At 42.7% G+C, this 22,417-nt stretch overlaps 1 protein-coding gene across 4 annotated transcripts in view; it reads left to right on the forward strand.

Moving 5' to 3' along the window:
- Positions 1-22,417, forward strand: part of LOC121594488 (ecdysone-induced protein 74EF) — a 52,686-nt gene that overhangs the window by 15,132 nt on the left and 15,137 nt on the right. For all 4 annotated transcript variants that reach the window (XM_041917781.1, XM_041917784.1, XM_041917782.1 and 1 more), the window contains exons 3-5: positions 2,864-3,246; positions 6,249-7,244; positions 7,414-7,513. In XM_041917781.1, coding sequence (XP_041773715.1) covers positions 3,073-3,246; positions 6,249-7,244; positions 7,414-7,513 — 1,270 coding nt within the window. In that variant the 5' untranslated portion in view covers positions 2,864-3,072. The remainder of the gene's footprint in view (positions 1-2,863; positions 3,247-6,248; positions 7,245-7,413; positions 7,514-22,417) is intronic.

Below are 22,417 nucleotides of genomic sequence, written 5' to 3' on the forward strand. Positions count from 1 at the left end.
TTTATCGTTCCGCCATTGGTTGGTTAACGATCTGGATGGATTAAAATACGTTAAGGATGTCTGGCCTGTTTGTTGTACGCCCGTGTGTGTCATCGGCCGGAGTGGGCACGTTTTATACCTTTCCATTATATTTTGCATATTGTCTGTTGAATGTTGATAGATTAATGATGTAACATGGCGGGGAAAAATGCAAGAGAATTGGTCCACCTGATTGGACCAGACGACTGTTGTATATTATTATTTTATTATTTTTCTTCTATCAAATGGTTTGGCAAACGCATTGAGAGTCAAGTCATCAAAAGACGAGAAAGTCGTTTAATTAACTTTTCATACGTAGCAGCATTGGGCTATTGAGCATTTAATTAAGCAACCGAAAAAAACACATTTTTCCCAAACCTACCTTTTTCGTGCGATTGAAACCACAAACACACGCGATCAAAATGTCACACAATGTCGTTCACCCTCGTTTTTTTCAGCCTCAGCCCCGCTCGCTCAATTTCTGTCCGCAAACGCTTTGACGCTTATTGATTGGTCCCAAACAAACAGATGATCAGCAATCCCAGAGGGTTTTGCTGCACGCACGACGCATTTTAATTTTATCTTAATTTTTAATCATTAAGGGGGTACAATGAAACCTGAATTTTGTTTTGCTTTGCACGTCTTCGTATCAACCGAAACAGGAAAAAAAAAAAGCGATGCCAATTCCTTCACAGTGTATTACGTCAGCCGTTTTTGGCAACCCGCATATATCCCATTTGTTGCCCATGCGAATCACTGTGACACACGATAAGTTACACGGAAACGGATCCGCCGGTGTCGTCGTCATTGTGCATTAGAGGTGGTAGAGGACTGGTGTGATGGGAAAATTGCAACCCATTTTGCCCCGTGCACGTTTGCCGCACGAAAACTGCCGCACTTACCTTGACTTTCAAAATGGCATGACCCTTCGTAACACGCTTCGTGCTTTGTGGCTACTAGTACATAGGGCTTGGTGTGTGCGTGTCTGTATCTATGTGCCTCCTCTACTACAAGGGCACTTCTCTAGCAAACAATTTTATCGATGGCGTAGAGGCACTTTTGTGAGTAGGTTCACGTTGAGTGCTTTTTTTCTCGAAGCGCAAGGCGCGCAGAGTATTATATACCAGCCGGTCTTGGATTGACTTGGCGCTGCTCTGCGTCTCTGTCTGTGGGTGTGTGTGTGTGCATAAATATTCTCTCACTCATCAGGCAAAAATCTTGAGCGGCAAAAGGAAGTAGACTGTGGCGCCCCTTGTGGCGCGTGTAACGCTCGAGAGCCCGGCGGCCGTAACAGCAGGTTCACAAGCTGGCAGCAGCAGCTGATGATATATTATTTATCGCTTACTTTTTGTTTTGGTATGGGTGTACGTGTTTTCGGGGCACGGTCCGTCGGAACCGTCCAACTCCTCCGCATCCGCGACCGCGTTCTTCTGTTCTAACGTCCCTCCCCACGGTGCGACTCCGTAGACGATGCCGTCATCTTTCGCTTTTGCGCGACCAGAGCGCGATGCTGTCATGGTTGCGTACTACTGCTGCTTGGATGTAGTCGGTTGGTTGTGTGCGTTATTACTTGCAAATGAGGTGCATAAACTAAGATTTTTTTAGATGAAAGTTTGTTATTAATTTTTGGGAAAGAAATGCGACTTATTTTATGGAGATGTGTGCGACAGTGTAGAGACGGCCATTTATTTTAAACATTTTCTTTTTGAAGCTCCGGTCTTTCGTGGAAGTAATCATTAAAAAAAACTGGATTAATTAAGATTTATTTAAAAAAATAATATTTATTCTATTATTTTACATTCATATACAATCTTTCCCCGAGTTACGGGACACTCGAGTTATGCGACAATTACGCGAATTTTTAATTTTGACAGCTCATATGTACATTTCAAATCAGTTCAATTTTCTACAACAATTAAAAAATCAATAATTATTGTATTTTTGCTAAAAGTTTGAAATGATGATGATGATGATAAGTTTCACCTCTTTCCCCAACACAGGTTTGAGAAGGACGAAAGTATATATAAGATACATAAGATACACGAACTGTTTTAATTTTGTTATGAATTGCATACGAGAATTAACTTTAATCAAAGCTAACTGTTTATCAACTATATTTCGACTGAAAATGTGATAATCGCTTTACACAATTGTCTCCGGGACGCATTATTCGCTTAAATCGAGGAAAGACGGTATGAACACCAACTGGTCGGTTATTTCATACACGAACATGTTCACTTAATGTTTTAATACGTTTATGATAGGCAAAATCCCTAGGACAATTACAAGGACATTACAGTAACTAAATGTGAATGCAAAAGTATCAGTTTTAAGTTATTTTATAATATCTTAACCAAGGTAGATCATCTGTTTTGAACTGGTTCTCTATTCTGCTAGAGGTCCCGACCCTAATGCCCTTATGCCGAAGTTGCATACATTTATGTCCGAGATATAAGGCGAACCTTTACGACATTTGACATCCGTTTGTTAGAGTGCTGATATGCGTCCCTTTTTCGGAATCACCGCTGAAACTTGAAGCTATTTAAACCTTTCCATCGCTTTCCATCCGGGACGTTCTCTCGTGGCAAGGGCTGTCTATCCGGCTGTGGGGTATTTAATGAGTCTGGAAAGCCGCATATAGTCCCTCATGGCCGTCTTTTTTGTAACGTAGTAAAGAAGTAAAGCAACCTACCAAATAAAATGCACGCAACGGTTGAAATGTAATGTGCAGAAGCGATGATACTGAACATGTAGGGAATGGGTTTCGACAATACTGAAATTGTTTTAATGTCAGTTATGCATTTATTCTAATAAATTTCCTTTATTTCTCTTCCTATCATTTTAGCCGAGACGAAAATCTACATCAAGTCCACCTCGTCTCGTGGTAGTTCAATTGCTAGTCTCAACTTTGTGCAGCATAGATTGGATAGCGCGCAACACGGTGTCGTCCTGCGCTACTCCGTTCCCAGCAAGCAGTGCCATCGGTGGAACACATCCACCACCAGCGTGAAAGCGTCCCATCCCAAAAAAAATAAATCCCAAAACGGCTCGTGAATGATGTCCGTGCAGCAGTACTGTCTACGGTGGAACAACCATCAGCCGAACTTCATCTCGGTCTTCTCGACGCTGCTGCACAATGAGAGCCTGGTCGACGTTACGCTGGCCGCCGAGGGGCGGCAGCTGCAGGCGCACAAGGTCGTCCTGTCGGCCTGCAGCTCCTACTTTCAGGTAACGATCGTTGTTTGAAAGGAAGGTTAAGCAAAAGTAGAGTAGAGTAGAATTAGGAATAGGGGTGGAGACATTGCCAATTGTACGCATAGTACCCAACGGTTCAGGCTCAATTTTGATGGTTTGTGGTTTTATTTCAGCCTCTCCGTTGACAGTTGCTTGGAATGTTTTACGAAGGTGAACGTTTTGGTATTTAATTAAGATGTCGTACCTTATTTCTTAAAACATTTCAATTGACTATGTTCTTCGCTCTGTTCCGAGGCACAGGTTAGGGCGAAATACGCGTTATGCTGCAACAGCAATTTTAATGTGTCGTGTGCCGATGTGTGTGCCTGTGTATTTTTATTTCAAAATTTCTCCGCGCTTCGGTTCGGATCAATAAGCAAAAGGCCTTCTGTTCCTCCTGTGAAGAGTATAATTAAATTTTGTACCGTTAATTAAGAACCATTTCTTATCGCCTACGTTTGCAAAATAAAACGCCCAAAGCTGAGCCACGGCACAGTACTGTTGCTGCTGCGGATGGATGAAGCATTGGCATTATGCTACTCCTCTTCTCTCATCCCTTAAGCAATTTTATGCCACAGTTCTTTGGGCCAGGGCGAGGGCGCTCTAAAGAACATGTTGGCGGGTGTTTAATTGAATTTTTGACACCGCCATCGATGTGTCGATGTTGTTGAAAGGGTTGAAGTAATGCGGTATGTTACTGAAGCGATGGTAGATGAATTTAAATTATTTTAAAACTTTATGCCCTTTGGCCGTTAAAATGTACACAAGCACTATAAATCATGCGCATTGAAGTGTTTCATTTCAAATTAATGAAAAGGTTTTACGAAGAATAGCTTTGAAAAAGTATGTTCACTGAGACTACGATTTGTTATATATACGGTTAATAGTAGTGTTGGGTTTCATGAATCTTTCGTTGAGATTCATTCTTATGAATCTTCAGTGATGAGTGATTCGACACTTCAAAGATGCATGACTCTGTAAAGTCATGAATCTCCAAGGATTTATGAATCTCGAAAAATAAATGAATCTTCAATGATTTATGAATCTAAAAGATGTATAAATCCATTAAAATTCATATATCTCCAGGGATTCATGAATCTTTATGAATTGTCGTGGGTTCCTCACATGGACCGTCTCCCCGCAAAACAGCAAAACTCCGGCTGCGTGTGTGGAGTTGCTAAGTAGTCTGGAAAGCCTGTATAGGCTGGCATGACCACGTAGGTTGTTACGCAAAAACGAAGAATAATGATAAACTCAAGCTCTATGAATCTTTGGAGGTGTATGAATCCCATGAAATACATGAATTCCTAGAAATTCGTGAATCGTTCGAGATGTATGTTATTTTGAAATTTATGAATCGTTCGAGATTCATGAGTCTTTTAGATTGATGAGTCTTTTAGATTCATGAGTCTTTTGAGATGAACCCCCGTAGGGGGCGGTCCCGTAGTACAGTCGTCAACTCGAACGACTAAATAACACGCCCGTAATGGGTTCAAGCCTGGAATGGACCGTCCCCCCGTAGCAAGGATTGACTATCCGGCTACGTGGGAATGAATTAAGTCTCGAAAGCCTGTGTGCCGGCATGTTCGCGTAGGACGTTACGCCAAATAGAAAAAGAATCTTAGGTGATTCATGAATCTTTGGAGATCTTTGCAACCGAGGTTCAGATTCATTGAATCATTTTAAATATTCATTCGTATTGATGAATCTGAATCAGATTTACTCAACACTAGTGAATCGTGTTGATTCCAATAGCAGTAAACTTCCAATATTTCAATTTGTGTTAATTAGAACTTTAAAATGGTTATAAAAAATTAAAATAGTTCCTTTTTACCACACCAGAATAACCTTACCAATCAACGGAAAATGAAAGTTTCCCTTGTGGAAATTGATTTTACAAAATTAGCCACACTTTCTCCGTGCAACGACGGTGTGCCACGTTTCTTTCGCACATCGTTGCCGTCGGTTGGTGGCTGGATAATTGCGTCAATCACTCTTTCAATCCAACGGGGGCTGTAGTAACGGCGGCTTACATCCCGAATCCTGGTCGTCTTCAAGTGACAGTTATTAATGACAAATATATTGGCAGGAGGGGGACCGAAAGGATAACCGCATCGCCGCCGTACCTTCCGTGCAAAAAGGTTCGCCCAAGATAGCAAATACACTAGTAGCGATGGCGTGAACGAAACGTGCAAGGCTGCCGAACGCTTGGAACGCTTTGCTAATTAATCTGGATCGCGTGTGGATGGTTCGTCCTGCGGGTTATAATGAAAAGAGTAACCCCCATCCGTTTCCCGGCTGCGTTTGTGTTGTCTGGTATAATTGTGTGTGACGGTTTCGGGTCTGCCAACAGTTGTACGACAGTGAGGAGAGGATATTGATTTTTGGCAAAACCCCTCTCTAGCTCTTTTTGTCTCATTTTCCCTCCTAAGATTATTCCTCTTTTGAAACGTTCTCGTGACTAATCCCGCCGTACAGTGATGTTTGGTGTTTGGCCGAACGGAGCGCGATTGGGTTGATTGGGTACAATTCTCTCGCGCACCCCTGTTTGAAACGGTGTGGAAAAGCACAAGAGGGATATCCCTTCATTTTTCCTGTCAGCCATATTTTGACACGCATTTTGTTCGAGGGGTCGCTCTTGCCAAGGCATTCCGGAACAAGGATGTGAAATAATTCGGTAAAATTTTATCATCTAACCATGATAACATCTGCGTGCGGAGTTTGTCCGTTGGGGTGATGCAATACGACGGTGCGTGTGAAATGAACAGAGAGGACAGGATTAACAATTTCTGCCGTGTCCGGGAGGGAAGGCTTTTGCGTGATACGGAACGAAAGGGGAAGGACCCTATCATGCGTGTAATCTTCCCTCCGGGGAGGGTTTTGGCATTTTCCGTCTAGTAGTGTTGTTTGTTTGTATACCTTCAATCGAGCAGTGCCGCTTTACTAAAATGTGTTTTTTCTCTTCTTCCTCCTGCTTTCCTCTTCAATTGCCACAGTCACTGTTCACCGCCAATCCCTGCCAGCACCCGATCGTGATACTGAAGGACGTGCAGTACAACGACCTGAAGACGATGGTCGACTTCATGTACTACGGCGAGGTGAACGTGTCGACCGAACAGCTACCCCAGGTGCTCAAGACGGCCGAAATGCTCAAAATCAAAGGGCTGGCAGAGATGCCGGACGCGTCCGCCGTGTGCAAGGCGGACCTCAGCAAGCTCGATCCGTCCGAACTAATACAGGCGGCGAACGTTATACCCGGTGCGGCCGGCGATGCGATATGGGGCAGTGCCGAATCTCAGCAGCAAGCGCAGCAACAGCAGCAACAGCAGCAGCAACAACAGCAGCAGCAGCAACAGCAGCAGCAACAGCAGCAGGCGCAACATCATCAGCAACAAACGCAACAGCAGCAGTACCAACACCAACAGCAGCAGCAGCAGCAGCAACAGCTACACCAGCAAACCCAGCAGCTGCGACGATCGCCTTCCCCCACGACCAATATGTCACCCGCGGCACGAAGGAAACGGTTACGGAAGACGTCAACCGGATCCGGATCCATCTCCTCCGAGCGGCTACAGCAGCAGCAGCAACAGCAGGCCGCTGCAGCAGCTGCTGCCGTTGCTGCCCAGCAGCAGGCGGCCGCCGTAGCAGCGGCCGCAGCAGCCGCCGCCGCCGCTCAGCAGCAGGCGGAGGAGCAACAGCAGCAGCAACAGCAGCAGCAGCACGGGGCCGGTGCGGACCCGAGCACAATCAATCTCGTGCCGCACCTACACATCCAGCAGCAGGTGGACAACATATCGTACGGCACGGCGACGACGGGGCACGGTGCGCTAGCGCTGGGCGCAGCCGCCGCCGTTGCCGCAGCCGCGGCCGCCGCGGCCGGGAACAACATCCGCATCATCAAGGAGAGCCCGAGCTCGGACGTCGACCAGCAGCAGCACGAGTCGTCGCAGGAGAGCGTGGACGAGACGGGCCACCACATGCCGAGCATTATCGTACGTATCGAGCCATAAACGGAGCGAGAAGGGCTTTCGGTTACAGCGACCAAAGCGCCAAAGAAACAATGCTTTGTCGCTGGAGCCAAAATCCCATTATTGTGTGCTTTGAAAGGGAAAATCGCACGCTTTCAAATAACATTTCCCTTCTCTTTTTCCCCCCAAACAGAAAACGGAAGACCTTAGTGGGGTGGCGCAGACCATACCGATGGACATCTCCACGACACCGACCGCTGTAAACATAACGCAATCGCAATCACAACATACCGGTAAGTGGCCGGAGTTCGCACGGCACATTGACCTTTTTTTTTAACCTCTACCTGTACCACCGTACACCCGGCAGGGGGCAGACGACGGGGCAACATCAACCATCCCGCCGCCACTGCTCCTCTCTCGTCTGCCTCTGCGGCGGTACGCGTGTCCATCTGTGTCTGTCTGTCTGAAACCTTTCTATCCTCGCCCGTCTACTTTCCGTCTTCTTATATAATTCAGCCTCTCCCTCTCTCTCTCTCTCTTGGTGCTGCTTTTCGTTCATTCATTGCCCCCCCATGATTCCATGTATGTTTGAAATGTGTGTGTATGAGTGTATGTAGCGAATGCGGACTGCGTGTGTTCTGTCTGCAGCGCTCTCCGGGTTCGCCCTGCCCCGCCATCTCATCTGCCTCGTCATTCGGTTCATACGATGTCATTAATCATGTCACATGTGGTACTAACAAGTTTTTGATGCTTCTTTTGGTTAATTAAATCATCATCTTTCATTAATTGTTACGGTTGCATTTTACGGGGAGTTATGGGACAACTGTTTTGCTTTCTGTCTCTACTGCTGCTCTTTGTATCTTTTCTTTTCTTACTTTTCACTAAAAATTTGTTTTGCGTCTCGTGACAAATGCGTTTGTTGTGCCGAAAAGAACGATTGTCTCTTTATGTGTGTGATTGATTGTGTGTCTGTTACTCTGTGTGGGAAAAACATTTTACTTGTGATGTGTGGTTTTCCTTTCCTTTGTTCAACAAAGGATTAAGATGATAATCGCCTGAAGGTATGCAATATTGTAGTCACGACGCGACTGGTTTTTCAAATAGCATAAACAGTGTCATAAACCAATATTTTGACTCAACTTAAGATGCGTTTTCATTTCTTAAATACATTATTGGGCATAACTGCCTTCTTAAACGTGTACTGCTACTTTAGTGTATCGAGATTCAGACTTCAGTATGTAGATTTTTCAACATTAGTAAGCATTGGAAGTTAATAGGTCATTAAAATAACCCGTTTTACGCCTGCAAACGATTAATTTTGGTTATTTAATTATGAGAATTATTCATCGTAATCGTTTTAAAAATCGTTTAAATAGTCTAGCTACTTTGCACAGCAGATTGCATAGCTTTAGGCGCTTTACGAATGAGATGCTACGCGACATGCTGCTGACGATGATGTAATAAATGTGTTTTTTCGTTCTTTCTTGTTTGAGCAATGCATGGACATCATTTCCTATCAGAATTTGAATCGTAAAACATACTCCTGCGTAATCAATTAATTGGACGATTTTTTTTGTTATTTAATTAAATTTCATTTTTTTTGCTTCCATCTCACCATGTAGTTATTGATTGTTCGGACTGCCATTTTTGTTTTTATTCGAGTCGCCCGCTCGTTATGCAAGCGCTTCTTATTTTGGCGGTACGATAAATTGAATTTTGTCGCACCAAAATCCAATTAATGTCGGGCGATAGTGAATAGCAATGGATTATAAAAATGTATTAATCAAAAGAGCACCAGGGCATCGGAATATGCTGAAGCTGTCGCTTTTTATTTGGTGTCGGACGTACCGATAGATGTGTTTTTGTTTCATCGCTTATTAGCCTATTTATGTGAGGTTGACTCTTTGAATATAAAATAATTATTATCATAATAAGTAATACGGCGCCTGTGGTGCCAGCAAATGCACTTACACCGCTCTATTCGTTCTACGGAGTACTTGGAGTGTATTCGTTTAACCAGTTCCCCGGGGAAACCATTTTGCAGCTCTATGTAATGAGATGCAACGGAAATGAAATAAAGTAACCCCTTGTCTCTCCGCTGCCTGTGACAGTCTGCCATTTCCATTACCTTTTTTGGTGGTGGTGGTGGTGTGGGGGTGAGCATCGTTTGCACAGGGATATATGGTGGAAAGTAATAAAATGAAATTTGTTGCCGTAAATTGGATATCATATTCCCGTTACAAAATCAACACACACACACACAAAGCCGCCGGTATTTGCTGTGGCCCCGCGCACCGTTTGCTGCAAAGGATTCGCACCAACCAAACAGTACACCAAATTGGATCGAAATAAAGAATTATTCATCACCTACGGGGTGATATTGATTCGTCCTATTTGGCTACACGTTGTCGTCCTTATCGCAACGGTTTTGTGTGTGTATGTTTGATGTTGCGCGGTGGTAGTTGATTCAAAATTTGCTCTGATTTTAATTACCGTCCAATTGGATTTGGTTTTAATTAGCTTGCACGCTGCAATAGTGATGCGAAATTGGTGTTTCTGCTTATTTTGTTTTATTGTAGCGTCGCATGGTATCTCTGGTGGCTTGATAAAATGTAGCTCGGGAAAGAAACACTCCTTTTTTAAATGTTTTATTCTTGTACAATATTATCGTGGTACTTATATGTTGAATAGAAAAGTCTATGAATATACATTGTATTAATTCGCCAATTAACAAAAGGATTTGTTGCTAGTTTAAAACAGTTTTCTAAAACATGGCTAAGCGGGTGTTTTTTTTTTTTTAATTTGTCAATTTTGTATGATGCAGTACATATGTATAATTATTGTTATTGATGAGTTAACGTTAAATGAGTTACACAATTTTATTATCTAGTCTTTAGGATAATAAAATAAAATTCTCTTTACTACTCATCAAGAAAGTATAGTAATAATTAAAACCCTTAAAAACAGTAGAGCGAAGTTCACAAACCGAACGAAATCATCCCCGTCCCCCCAAGGTAAACAAGGTAAGCAAATGCCACAAAATTTGCTCCGGTACACTTGACAAACAATTTTCATTTTAAAAGTTCTCCCGCGCGCTTTGGACCAGGTGGCCGTCGGTGTGTGGGGCAGTATATTTTTGTAAATAAAAGGCACGAGAATGAGTGTGTGTGTGTGTGTTGGCTTATATTGCATTCGCGCAATACGCGCTGCCACTCTAACACCACCATTACGGTGTTTCACCCATCCGCTCATCGATTGCATTCGTCATCCTGTTAGCGTTTGTTTGGGATAGTATGCGTGGAATGCAAACTGATTAAAATTCGTTTCGAACAGTCATCAGCACCATTAAGTGGGGGGGGGGGGGCAGCAGCAGCATCATCCCGTACTTGCCTCCGTCGTCCTGCAATGATCGTCCTTGAAACGATGGAACGCTCGTATACAGTAGTGTTGCCGCAATGGTGTTTCGCTAAATGTGTTTGTTGATGCAAGTCGAAAACGGTAGCAAAAGAAAGGGGAGGGCCGGAAGCTCCTCTCCGCTTGTTTCGTGCCCCTTTGCTGGTTCGACTGGTCAAACACAGGAGGCACACCTCAAACGAATACTAAATTGTTGCCCGCTGCGCGCGCTTTTCCCAACCGATTTTACTGTCATCATGATGCTGATTGGCCGCAGGATTGGCGTATTTTGTGCACATCGACTGAAAATACGAGCGGAGTGTTTGTGAGGCAGGAGATGGGGAGGGAATTCAGTAGCAAAAGCGGACCGGAGGATGGTAAAATTACGTCAACCGGAGGCACTGTAATAACCACCACCGCCACCATCTCATCATCACTGCGCCCTCATCCAACTTGATCCTTTCGGGACAGTAGCAGCCCATTTTCACGCCTGCCATTGCGCTGTCCCTGTTGTTTGGTGTGTGGGGAGTGGGAGGGGTCTGTCGTCGCATTTCAATAGAACACAGTTGCCGGCTTTCACTGCAATCACATCGGGAATCGATCGATTGGAAAGCATTTGCACCGGTTATAGGACCGTGTCCGGGAGAAGCAATAGGGGTGGATAGAGACGGTATTGGATTTAATCTAAAAGTTGTAACAATAGGGCGAGAGGATGGGATATTTTGGAGAGTGTAATTTGGTCTCAAAACTGACAACAATCAAGGGTTGGAAAATGGAAATTCCATTATACGGCGGAGGACATTTGATTTCATTTTTTAAATTTTAAATAAATAGACTTTGAAAATTTAACATTAGTTTAGCAAAAGTAATAAACACAATGATTCATGCTCATTCAATTTTACTTTATTTTGTCGTATATAAGTAACTCTAAAGCAATTTTTAATGTGTAATATGTAACATTATTATTGCCTTTTTTAGCTAATATCAATGAATACCGTCCTAAACGCTTGTGCTTCAATTGATATTTGTAAATCCTGTCATAGAATGACTAATACTTGTGTTAAACTTGCACGGCTATCCTATTATTACGGCAAATTGTTTGATTTTTTTTTTAAATTTTGCACCTAACATCCTCAAAACTAAAACTATTCATGCTGAACAAAGTGCATAAAAAACACACACGTTTTTCCGGCTTCCAACCCCTAATTTTTGTGCCGCTGTTGTTGTTCGTGTGTGGCAGTTCAATAGCGAAAAAAAAACAAGCCAAATAAAAGCAACGTTACAAAAACATAAAGCAACGAAAACGTGTGTTATCACTATCACTAGATGAGTCAACAGAAAAGCGATTCATGGGAGAGAAAAAAAAACCCTTACTTGCATATAGTGGCGTGTCATAGAGTGTGACATGAATAAAATGGGCGTTAAAATTGGATGATGAAAAATGAAGCTGACAAAACACTTGCGTTGCGTTGAATGTAGGGGATGGCCGCCTACCCATTTATAGGCAAGCACTGCAGCACTATTTTGCTTTTATTTTAATCCGCTCGATTTGTTGCCGAGAGGTGGTACAGTATCGAACTGCTGCTGCGAGTGATGATGATGCGTTGAGTGGCAAACCAATCAATTATATTGGCGGAAAAGGGAACAGTTTGGGGTTGTTTTTTTTTTTTAATTTAAACTGTGCAAAACCAATTCTTCCGTTGATTGTTGTTGAGCGGGGTGCGTGTTTGATAGTTGATACAGCTTCTGCTCAACTAACATCATTTTATGTTCCCTATTTGATTAAATTCGTGCATTTTCATTTGTGGTTTTAAAATTAGTTTAAAAAGTTAGTGTAAAACTATTTAAATAATCTCGTGTTTACAGGGTTTTCCCCGAGTTCTCATAGCCGTGGGACACTTAATGAACTCTTTCTAACATGAAATGAGCTTCATGGAAATTGGACTTTATAGCACCTTTATTGTTGGACAAATCCAATAGGAATTTCGAAGGAGCATACGAAGGTCACTTCCGGTAGGAAAGAGTCAAGGAAGTGTCCCACAACTATGAGAACCCCTGGAAGATCCTGTTATTCATTCAGGGCACACTGTATTGACAGTTACTTGGGGTAAAATGGTCACCTTGCAATATTGAAAAATGTTTGTGTTTTAAAACAATGCATAAAGCTCGAACAACGCGTTCAATGTTGTTTTTTACGAAATTTTTTGTCGAAAACATTTAAATTTAATGCTTCAAATTGTGCCATTTCGATCGTTTGCTTTCCATTTTTCCCAGGTCTGTGCATCTCTTTCTCACATGATCACAGACACACCCATCTTTCCGGCCATTCCATCCGGTAGGGAAAACAAGGCTTGCCGCCATTGGTTGGCAGCATTGAAAAAGTGTCACATTGCTCGTCAATTGTGTGTAATGTGCGACTCTTCTGTGTGGGTCATGCGTTTTTTTGTTGTTGTTTTGTGTGGCCTTTTGTGAAACCGGAAGTATCTCATTTGAAAGCAGCTCGAGGTGTGTGCGCAGAGAGGATGATGATGGGCGTAGGTCAGAAAAGAAGAAGGGTTCAGTTGTTCGATGGACAACTTTGATGGTAATTCATTATGCATCATCATGTGGCTCTGTTTTGTTGATTTTTCTTCTTTTGGTGTGTTGTTACCGGAATGTACGCTTGTACATGTGCGTGCGTGTAGTAGGACCAAGCAGTGTGTGTGTGTGTGTACAGGCAGGATGTGTTGGACATTGATATACGTGAGGATGTGCAAAAGGGCGATCGTGTTTTTCCAATTTCCGAGTCCTGTTCGACTTCCGTTTGTGGTAGCTGTGTTATCATTTGCTGGTATTATGCATTTCCGCTTTGGTAGAAAACCCGTAAATCCGAATAGCAAATGAGCAGTAAATTTTACCCATTTCACATCAACATTTGTTTTGGCCGGTGGCTGCAGACTGTTTGCGAATGAACTCTCCTATCACTAACATTCAAACTCCCAAACATTCACAGCTCCAACATGTTTGTCTTCAACATCATCAGGTCGGGCCTCGCCTTACTGTGCAGTGTTTGTCGCATTACTGTGTGCCCTGGTCGTGAGATTCTGTCATGCAGAGCTGGCAGGATCCATTCCCCTGAAATTCTGAAATTCCCTCCCCCAGTAGGTGCTGATGTGCTTTTGTGTGTGATTATCGGTCCGATAGAGCCAGCCTGCCCGAATTGCCGCAGAAAGCCACAAAATGAGCGGTTCTGTGGTTGTGTTGCCATTTATTGAACAACACGTCAACGCTAATCCTTAATGACGTATAGCGTGTGTGCTCTCCGGACGACCGCGGCGGGTGTTGTGTGCTGCATGCACATGGATAAAACAATTTGATACGGCACGTTTTATTATAGCATGCAAATGTGCCTAGCATGTACGGGGGACATAACGATGGTATTGCGGCAATTTCGGTGCACACAGTTCGATGTACACCTCCCCCCCTGGTGTAATGATGTAAGATGAGGAAGGGAGTGTATGATCGAATAATGTAATAAATTCGATGCTAACCACCACAACACCGTAGTGATTTCCAACGGGTAATTGATTTGAATCGTGTTGTTGTGGTTAATTTTTTTAAATTTTTGGTTGATTTATAATCATAATAGTATGTTGGATGTAATGATGTACATCCATTTTTTATGCAGGAGCATAGTTTCTCTGGCCTTATAATATACAAAAAATACTTTAGTGAAAACACACCGTTGAAGGTTTTCCTATAACATACAAAAAAGGGAATAAACAACATCGAACGGTGGAAATGCGATTAAAATTTGTTACCACCGAATATTAAATCAGGAAACACAATGGTCTGATTAAATAAAATCAAGAACAGTGAGCCTCCAATACCCACACCCACCCTACCACTACCGCTCTTATTATGTTCCGCCACCGCTGTCGCATGCGTTGAGTGCGCATGGAAATATGGAAAGCGGGATAATTTATTCCAAGCGAATGTAATTAAAATCACACGGAACACGCGAAAAAGCCCCCGGCCCTGGATCGGACGCCGTGGACAGTGGCGGGGCGCGATGGTCGTGTTTGTTATGAAATTGGCTGTAGAAGATATTCAAATTATATTTATGTTAAGGTGACACGAGCGCCACGCACTCGCACACACAACAGGGGGCCGCACAACATGCACGCAAATGGGAACGCGAATGGAAACACTGTCCTTTTGGGGGGTCATACAAAGGGGCATACAAAAAAAATCGATGAAATACAATGTTCTCATGTCAACGTTTTGGTTTTTATCAGATGGCAGTGATTCACAACTTAATTTGCTAATGAAAAAGAGTCGGGACAAGTGTATAGAAATTTGTAATCAAAAATAGAAAATGATTCAATTCTACTGCTTACAACCTTTGATTTGTGTTTGAGGCCACAAAGCAGAATGGTTTGATATTTGAAAACAATGTCTATTGTATCTTGGGTCGAATTCTGAAACACAGAATCTTTGTCGTTATCCTTCTCAGCTCATCTTTTTGATTAAAATTTCCATCCATTTTGCAAACTACAATCTCAGTATCAGTGATGAAAATACAAAAGGGTTGCGAATGTATTTGTGTTTTGTTCTTATCGCAAAAGATCATCTTTGCACATTGGTTGGCAAATAGGGGAAAGCGGTGCAAAATGGGCATGTGGGGCAAAATGAGCTTCTTCCATTGAAGCATTATTTCACTACAAATATACTTTTCAATGGTGAAAATGTATTCATGCGAGTGTTCTATGAACACCATGTAAGTTTCACAACCCTTTCATAACAAATAACCAAGAAGAATGCAAAATAAGATTTAGTAGCATTTTGATGTATTTTTTGCCACTTCGAAAATAAGCTTAAACCAGTGTCACAGGGATGCGTGGAAGTTTTACAAGTTATAGTTCTACAGATATGATATTACTATACAATTTTTCGGAAGAAAGCAAGGCGATTAAAATGCGTATTTTTACTAATATAACAAAAAATACAAAAAATGCTTCACGTGGGGCAAAATGGGCAGATGATTTTGACATATGGCGCTTGGTAAGGCTATGGTGTTGTAGTTGTCCCCACAATAATCGAAACAGGCACAGATTCAAAAGTTTCGATTTCGTTAATTAAGACGTGTAAAAACTTTTTTAATTTTGATAATAATTTTTGTAATAATTTTAAGGGCTTTCACAGTTTGTTTACATAAGCCCATTTTGCCCTAGTGCTATGCCCATTTTGCCCCGCGTGTCAAAAAAGCTTCTCGTAAAACATCAACTTTTATTTTACACTGTTTTCATGTTTTAAAGTTGTGTTCATTCTATGTGACAATTTTAATTCAAAGATAAAGGGTGGAGCCTTACAATAATGTAAGAAAAATTGTGTTTTGTGGCATATTCAAAGGAATATTCAGTAAAATGCTTAACATGCTTAACCATTTTGCCCCGCTTTCCCCTAATTCCACCATCAGCAGCAGCAGCACCAACCCTGACGATGAAAAATCCTTTGACGATGAAAAATCCCGTTAGATTATTATTTTCGAAGCGTGGGTTTCTTGTCATTCATTGCCCCCGCAATGTGCTAGCAAATCATTTGTTTCTCCATGACACACACACACGAGATCCGCCCACACATGGAAACGGTAACGAATAAACGACATTAATGTCACGCTCTCATTCATTTTAACAGAGAAAACGTGTTATGTGCGGTAGGACAGCATTATTATATTTCCTTTTTTTTTCCTGTACAAGCCACCACGCGCCTCCACCGGACTGCCGGATTTAATTTGATTTGATTTTATTCATTTTCATTCGGTGTGGTTTTGAGTGGGGGGTCGAGGTGGCAGAGTTGGTCAATTCGCACTGTCCCACTGGGAAACGAACTTCGTTTTGTGGCATTTTTCTTGCATTTTTTGTGTGCAGTCTGACAACGAACTTCTCTCTCTCTGGGTAAAAACGATAAAGGATATTTTTGTGTTCCGCTTTTCCCGTTTTCGCATCATCGTCTTTCTGTTACTGCTGTTGTTGGTGTTGGTGTGGCGTGCTACTCGTCCTAGCGTTTCCCCCCCCCCCCTCCACTTGTGTAACGGTATTGGAAGTCTGATTGAAATGTTCCATTCCATTCACCGTCGCTTTCCTCGGGGCATGGGCAGGCGAATGCTCATGTTCCGTTTCCGTGCCATTTCATTCCCTTTTGGATGTGTGTGTGTGTGTGCGCTCTGTTGCTGCTATTATTCCCGCTGCTTCGGTTAAGCAGTTTGACATTTTAATGTATCTGCTGTTCGTGTTTTGTCGGATTAAACCCAGCGCTGGGCTGGGTCTGTGTGCTGGTGCACTGTCGCTGGTAGCAAAACGCGTGGGTCAGGCATTGTGTACTCATTAAAATACAAATTCAAATGTTGACGTAGACGACACGAACACACGGTGGTGGGTGGGGAAAAAAGGATGAGGCAAACAAAACAGCGCTGCTAGTTTAAGGGGTTCGTTTTTTCGCTGGGGCTTCAAGTGTGAACTGCTCCGTTAGCGGTCAAACGGTGTTTCGGTGGAAAATACAAAAAATCAGGTTTGTGGAAGTGTGTGCGTTTGTGTGCGTGTGTTTTATGTGGTGTTGGCTTATCAACCAATTAAGCCAACATTAGTGGGATAGAAAATCAACACAAAGCGCGTGAAAAGGAGTGTTGGTTTAGTAGCACTAGGCAGTCAATCAGGAGAATAAAACATTCCACCATTCCTGCATAATTCAGGTCGTTCTGGTAACGAACGGGAGACGATAAATAGGCAATACTAACCCAGGCGCTGGTTAACATAGGGCCCCTGCTACTGTCGTACCGAAATAATGCTTCAAGGTCAGTGTTTGTTAGGTGGAAAAACAGGACGACTTTGTTGATGTATTCAAAGGTCAGAATTAATTTGTGATTATTACTATATTCCAACTATTCCTCTCTAACAACCTATTTCTATAAGTTAGCTGCATAGTTACCGATTTTCCGATAGCAAGGGGGGGAATATCCGGAGCATTTTACATTACATCCACTTATTTTTCTGGAACTGAATGACTAAATCTTATATCCAATTATGCCATCTGTTTCTGCTGCGTTTGGTGGAATAACCAATGCCAACAGATGAAGACAATGACATCTGTATTTCCCAAAGTACAAGACTAACGGAACAAAACTCCTTGAATATTCCTATTCCTCTTTTGAAGAATTGCTCCACGTTTGCAGTGCTGCCCAAGAAGGTCCTAACGCGATTCTGCGCGACTTCAACCTGCTCCTAAACGAACGGGATCATCTTTCACATGCTGTTCAAAAGTAATGCGTTGATGATTTATGTACATTGTTCGTCTGCAATGCAGCGTACCAGCTGTACGGTGGCACTGTTACGTTTGCCTTTATGTCATCTCATTTGCTTTCTGTACGAAAACGCTGACTACATCAATAGTGCCCTAGCTCGCCGCGCTGGTGAATAAATAAACTACAGCTCTATAGCTCCACTGCATAATGACTAATTGCGGAGGAGGTAGAAAAGATTCATAATAAGGCCGTACGTTTCTACATTATGTATTCCCTGTTTCTGAATAGATACTGTGGTCTATGGAAGTAGTGCTTTGGTCTCGTCTAAAGGATTCTGTTTCACTCATTACAATAGCATTTGTAATGTATACCCTGTCGGCTATAGATGGGAACTTCTTCGTGGCTTACATGGCGTTGTGTGTGTGCAAACGGCACAACTGATTCGTTCGTTGTAACCCCTCCAGCACAGCGTGTATAGGTCAATTCTGTGTCGTTGATTGATGTAGAATATGGAAAACTGCGAGGGTCTAGGAATGTGTTACATTAAAATGTACAAATAATAAGCGTGTAGTACCTTTTCTTCTTACAAACTTGTTTGGAACTTGGAACTTGGAATTATTTATTATTCAAGATGTAATAACTCATTGTAGCTATGCGTATAACTCTTTACTTTCTTATAAGAAATAATTTTGCTGAAGACATTTAACCGATTTCATGTAAAAAAAGTTGAATTTTACAAACCAGCTCTCTATCTTAAATCCTTGAACCTACTGCCAAGCTTGTGCCTTTAACTCTCCTTTTTTTCCAAACGGCAAAACAATGCACCCAAAGTGTTTGTGGTATTTGCTATCGCAGGTTAAATGGGCCCGCCGTTATTGGATGACGTACGACGCCGTACGTCAATAGTCGAAAACAATGCATCGGAAATAGAATTGGGTCCAAAAGAACACCATTGAATTGTTTTCGGAACCTCACACACACTTGCTTCCATCATGTGTTCCATGGACTAGACAGCGTCTTTTTACAATACCGTTCCATTCGAAATGTGCAGACACTGTCAGTTGCATGAGCACGGCCAAAACCGCATAGACACACGTACCAGGTGTGTACCCGTTGAGGATGACATTTTCGGTGCTGCATAATCCTCGTGTGTGTGGGTGTGTGTATAGCGCTACACCCATGACATCGAACAGAGCAATTTCCCATATCGCAAGACTCTACTGCTGCAGCGCTTTCCTAGTTCCTAGTTCCTGCTCTATTCCAATCAAAATGGATCATGTTGGAGGTTTTTTTTGTATGCCTCTCCTCCCAGGTTGCTTGTTACTTGTCTTCGTTATCCTGTGAACCTGTGAAGTTTGCATTCCCCGTGTCCCCTACAGTGGGAAGTCAAAACAGCCATGAAGCTCAATGCTCACAGATCACAATGCCTAGGGTGTGTGTTCGTGTTGGGTCATGGACATCCATTTTAATTGGGTTCTTCTTTTTCCCTCTCACATGAAGCGGTACATGTGATGCAGTCGGGCAAACGATCCCATGCGACTCGTTGTGACGTTGGTCAGTTGTGTGTACCGCTGTGTTGTGGCCCAATGTAGAGTTTGGTTAATCGAAGTCAAAGCCGACTGGTGCGTGAGGCAAATTACGGATGCGAATGTTTGCTTTCCATATCCAAAAGGGGAATGTGGGCGCGCGTGTCTTTCTCAAAGCTAAATGGAAAAGTATTGGTATTAGGAGTTTCCTCTTATTACCAATCGGACCAGCCACACTGGAGAGGAGTTGGTTACATTCCATTGCTGTGAGAATTTAAAAGTCAATTGAGTTGCGTTTCCCGCTCCTCGCCGCAACGGGATAGAGTTCTAAAAAGCAAGAATGCTCTTCGGTGCGCGCATATCGAAAGCATAAAAAAGTTGGCTGAAAATATCAAATGCACTTTATTAAGCTGATTGATTGATCAAATGAAAAGTACATTTTTCGAGTACTCTGTTTTGCATATCTAAACCGTAGTAGTGTGCGATGGGTGGCAACCAATTTCGCAGAAATAAGCGCCGAAATTGCAATCGATGATTCTCGGTACACGGAACTTGGTCCGCAAAAAAAAAAGGAGGAGGAACGCTTTAAAAAGTCAAATCAGTCTGCCGTTATTTTTGCACATCATCTCTGCCACACCTTCATGCGATCCTCCATTGCCGTCTGCAGATTTGTATTGATCCAATCAGCAATATTTCGCTGCTTTCTCTCTCTCCCGCCCCAGTTTGCTAGTGCTTTCAATTTATCGTCAAATCCATCGTTACTGTTTTCTGTGCTTTTTCTTTTCGTTGCGTTGTGGATGCTTCTCCCTCTGGTCACCTGCATGCGGCAGGACCTACGGGTACGGGCGCCTCCCGGAGTAACATGCGGCAAGTGGCCGAATGGTGCGAGCTTCTACGAATAAATTGAATATTTTAGTATCACTTTCTCCTGCCGGCTGGTGCGGAACCTTTTCCTCCCCTTTTATTCGGTTAGTTTCGCTGGAGCGAGGAACAATGTTTGGGCTTACAAATCCCTTTCCTCCAAGGGAGGAGAGAAGATAGTTTCCATCTCGCTTTCTCTCTTTTCAGCACGGAGATTTAACCGGAACGGTACGAAAAACTCATTGCTGACAGCTATTCAGCAACAGCGCTTCTACTGCTTGGTTCCCTTCTGCTGATTCTGCTGCAGGTTTTTTTTTTTTTTGTAAAATGTGTCCGCTGAGAATTGAACGGCGGTGGGAGGTGTGTGTGTGTGGATGGTGGATGGTGGATGGTGGTCTCTACACGTTCTTTCGGTCAACGGGCATCGTGTTATTGTCTGAAATATTCATTCAATCGATAGTAACATCGTAACACTACGAGGGAGAGCCTCTTTGTCCCGTAGACGCCAGCATTCGAGGTGGTGTGTTTGCGTGCCACTGCCGCGAAGAGCTGGAAGAGCCGGGTTGGCGTGAGCGTAGCATAATACAGTGTGTGGGTGTGTGTGTGTATCTGCAGCTTCTTTAACAAAGCGGTAGTGAGCGCAGCGAATGGAAATTTCGTTTAGAACAAGCGGGCGTAGGTGTGGGGCGGGCACAACGCGTACTGCAAGAAGTGAAATATGTTGCACAAAGTATGTGCACAAGGGAGCGTTTGCTGAATGCCAATCTTCGACGGTTCGATCGGTTATTATTGGTTGATGGTAGATTTTCATTTACACACACATACACACACATACACAAACAGGTTTAATAATTTTGTGCATTGCTATCGTTGGTAGTGAATGGATTTTCTATCGACTCATCCGTACTAGCAAGGAAATCATGATGATTCGGTAAATCTTGTGAATCGTACGGAAATGGTATTTAATGTTAAATATATAACAAAAATTCCTTTTAAGCTCACGACGTGTTCATTCTTCTTCTTCTTCTTCTTTGGCTCAAGAACCGATGCCGGTCAAGGCCTGCCAACCCACTTGTGGGGTTGGCTTTCAGTGACTTATTGATTTCCCCCCATAGCAGGATAGTCAGTCAGTCCTACGTATGGCGGCGCGGTCTATTTGGGGCTTGAACCCATGACGGGCATGTTGTTAAGTCGTACGAGTTAATAACGTGCGACGTGTTCATTAGTGTTGGGTAAATCTGATTCAGATTCATAAATCTGAATGAATCCTTGAAATGATTCAATTAATGTGAATATCTATTGAAAAGATTCACGAATTTTAAAAGATTCGTTGAACTCAAAAGATTCATAAATCTCGAATGATTCATGAATTTCGAATGATATACGTATCTTGAAAGAATCGTGAATCTCATAAGATTCATATACATCGAAAGACGCACGAGATCCGAGATCTCGCGCGAGATTCGTCATTCTCCAAAAATTCATAGGGCTTGAGGTTCTTATTATTCTTCTTCATGGCATAACAACCTACGTGGTCATGCCAGTCTACAGCAGATTTGGAGACTTCTTGGCATGTACGACACAACCGGATAGTTTGTTTTGTTACGGGGAGACGGTCCATGCAAGGCTTGAACCCACGACGGGTATGTTGTTAAGTGCGAGTTAACTACTGTACCACTGTATTGGAACAAGCAAATTCAATATTTTTAAAATCATACATCTCTAAAGATTCATGGATCTAGGAAGATTACTGTATCTAACGAGATTCCCGAATCCTTGGAGATTTAAGAATCTTCAGAGATTCCCGAATCTTTAGAGATTCATGAATCTATAGAGAATCGTGAATCTTTATAAAGCATATACTTTGGCCCATTTTCCGTGTTATTCGAGGATCCTGGCGAGGTCTAATCCTGATGAGCCCGGATGAACGGCGTTCCACTGTATACTTATCTACGTTTAGAACACTAGTTGTTCCTTTTGAAGCGTTTTCGCGGTACTTTGGTTATATCCTAAGGTCCGAAATGCCTTTTGAATAGACTTCGCTGTTATATTGCGACTAATATTTCTCTGTCGGAGTAAGACGTGATTAAATATTCCTCCGAAGTCGTAGAAGATGAATTTGGCAGATTGCATGTTAC

Source organism: Anopheles merus, chromosome 2L (assembly GCF_017562075.2).
Source record: "Anopheles merus strain MAF chromosome 2L, AmerM5.1, whole genome shotgun sequence".
NCBI classification, from domain to species: Eukaryota; Metazoa; Arthropoda; class Insecta; order Diptera; family Culicidae; genus Anopheles; species Anopheles merus.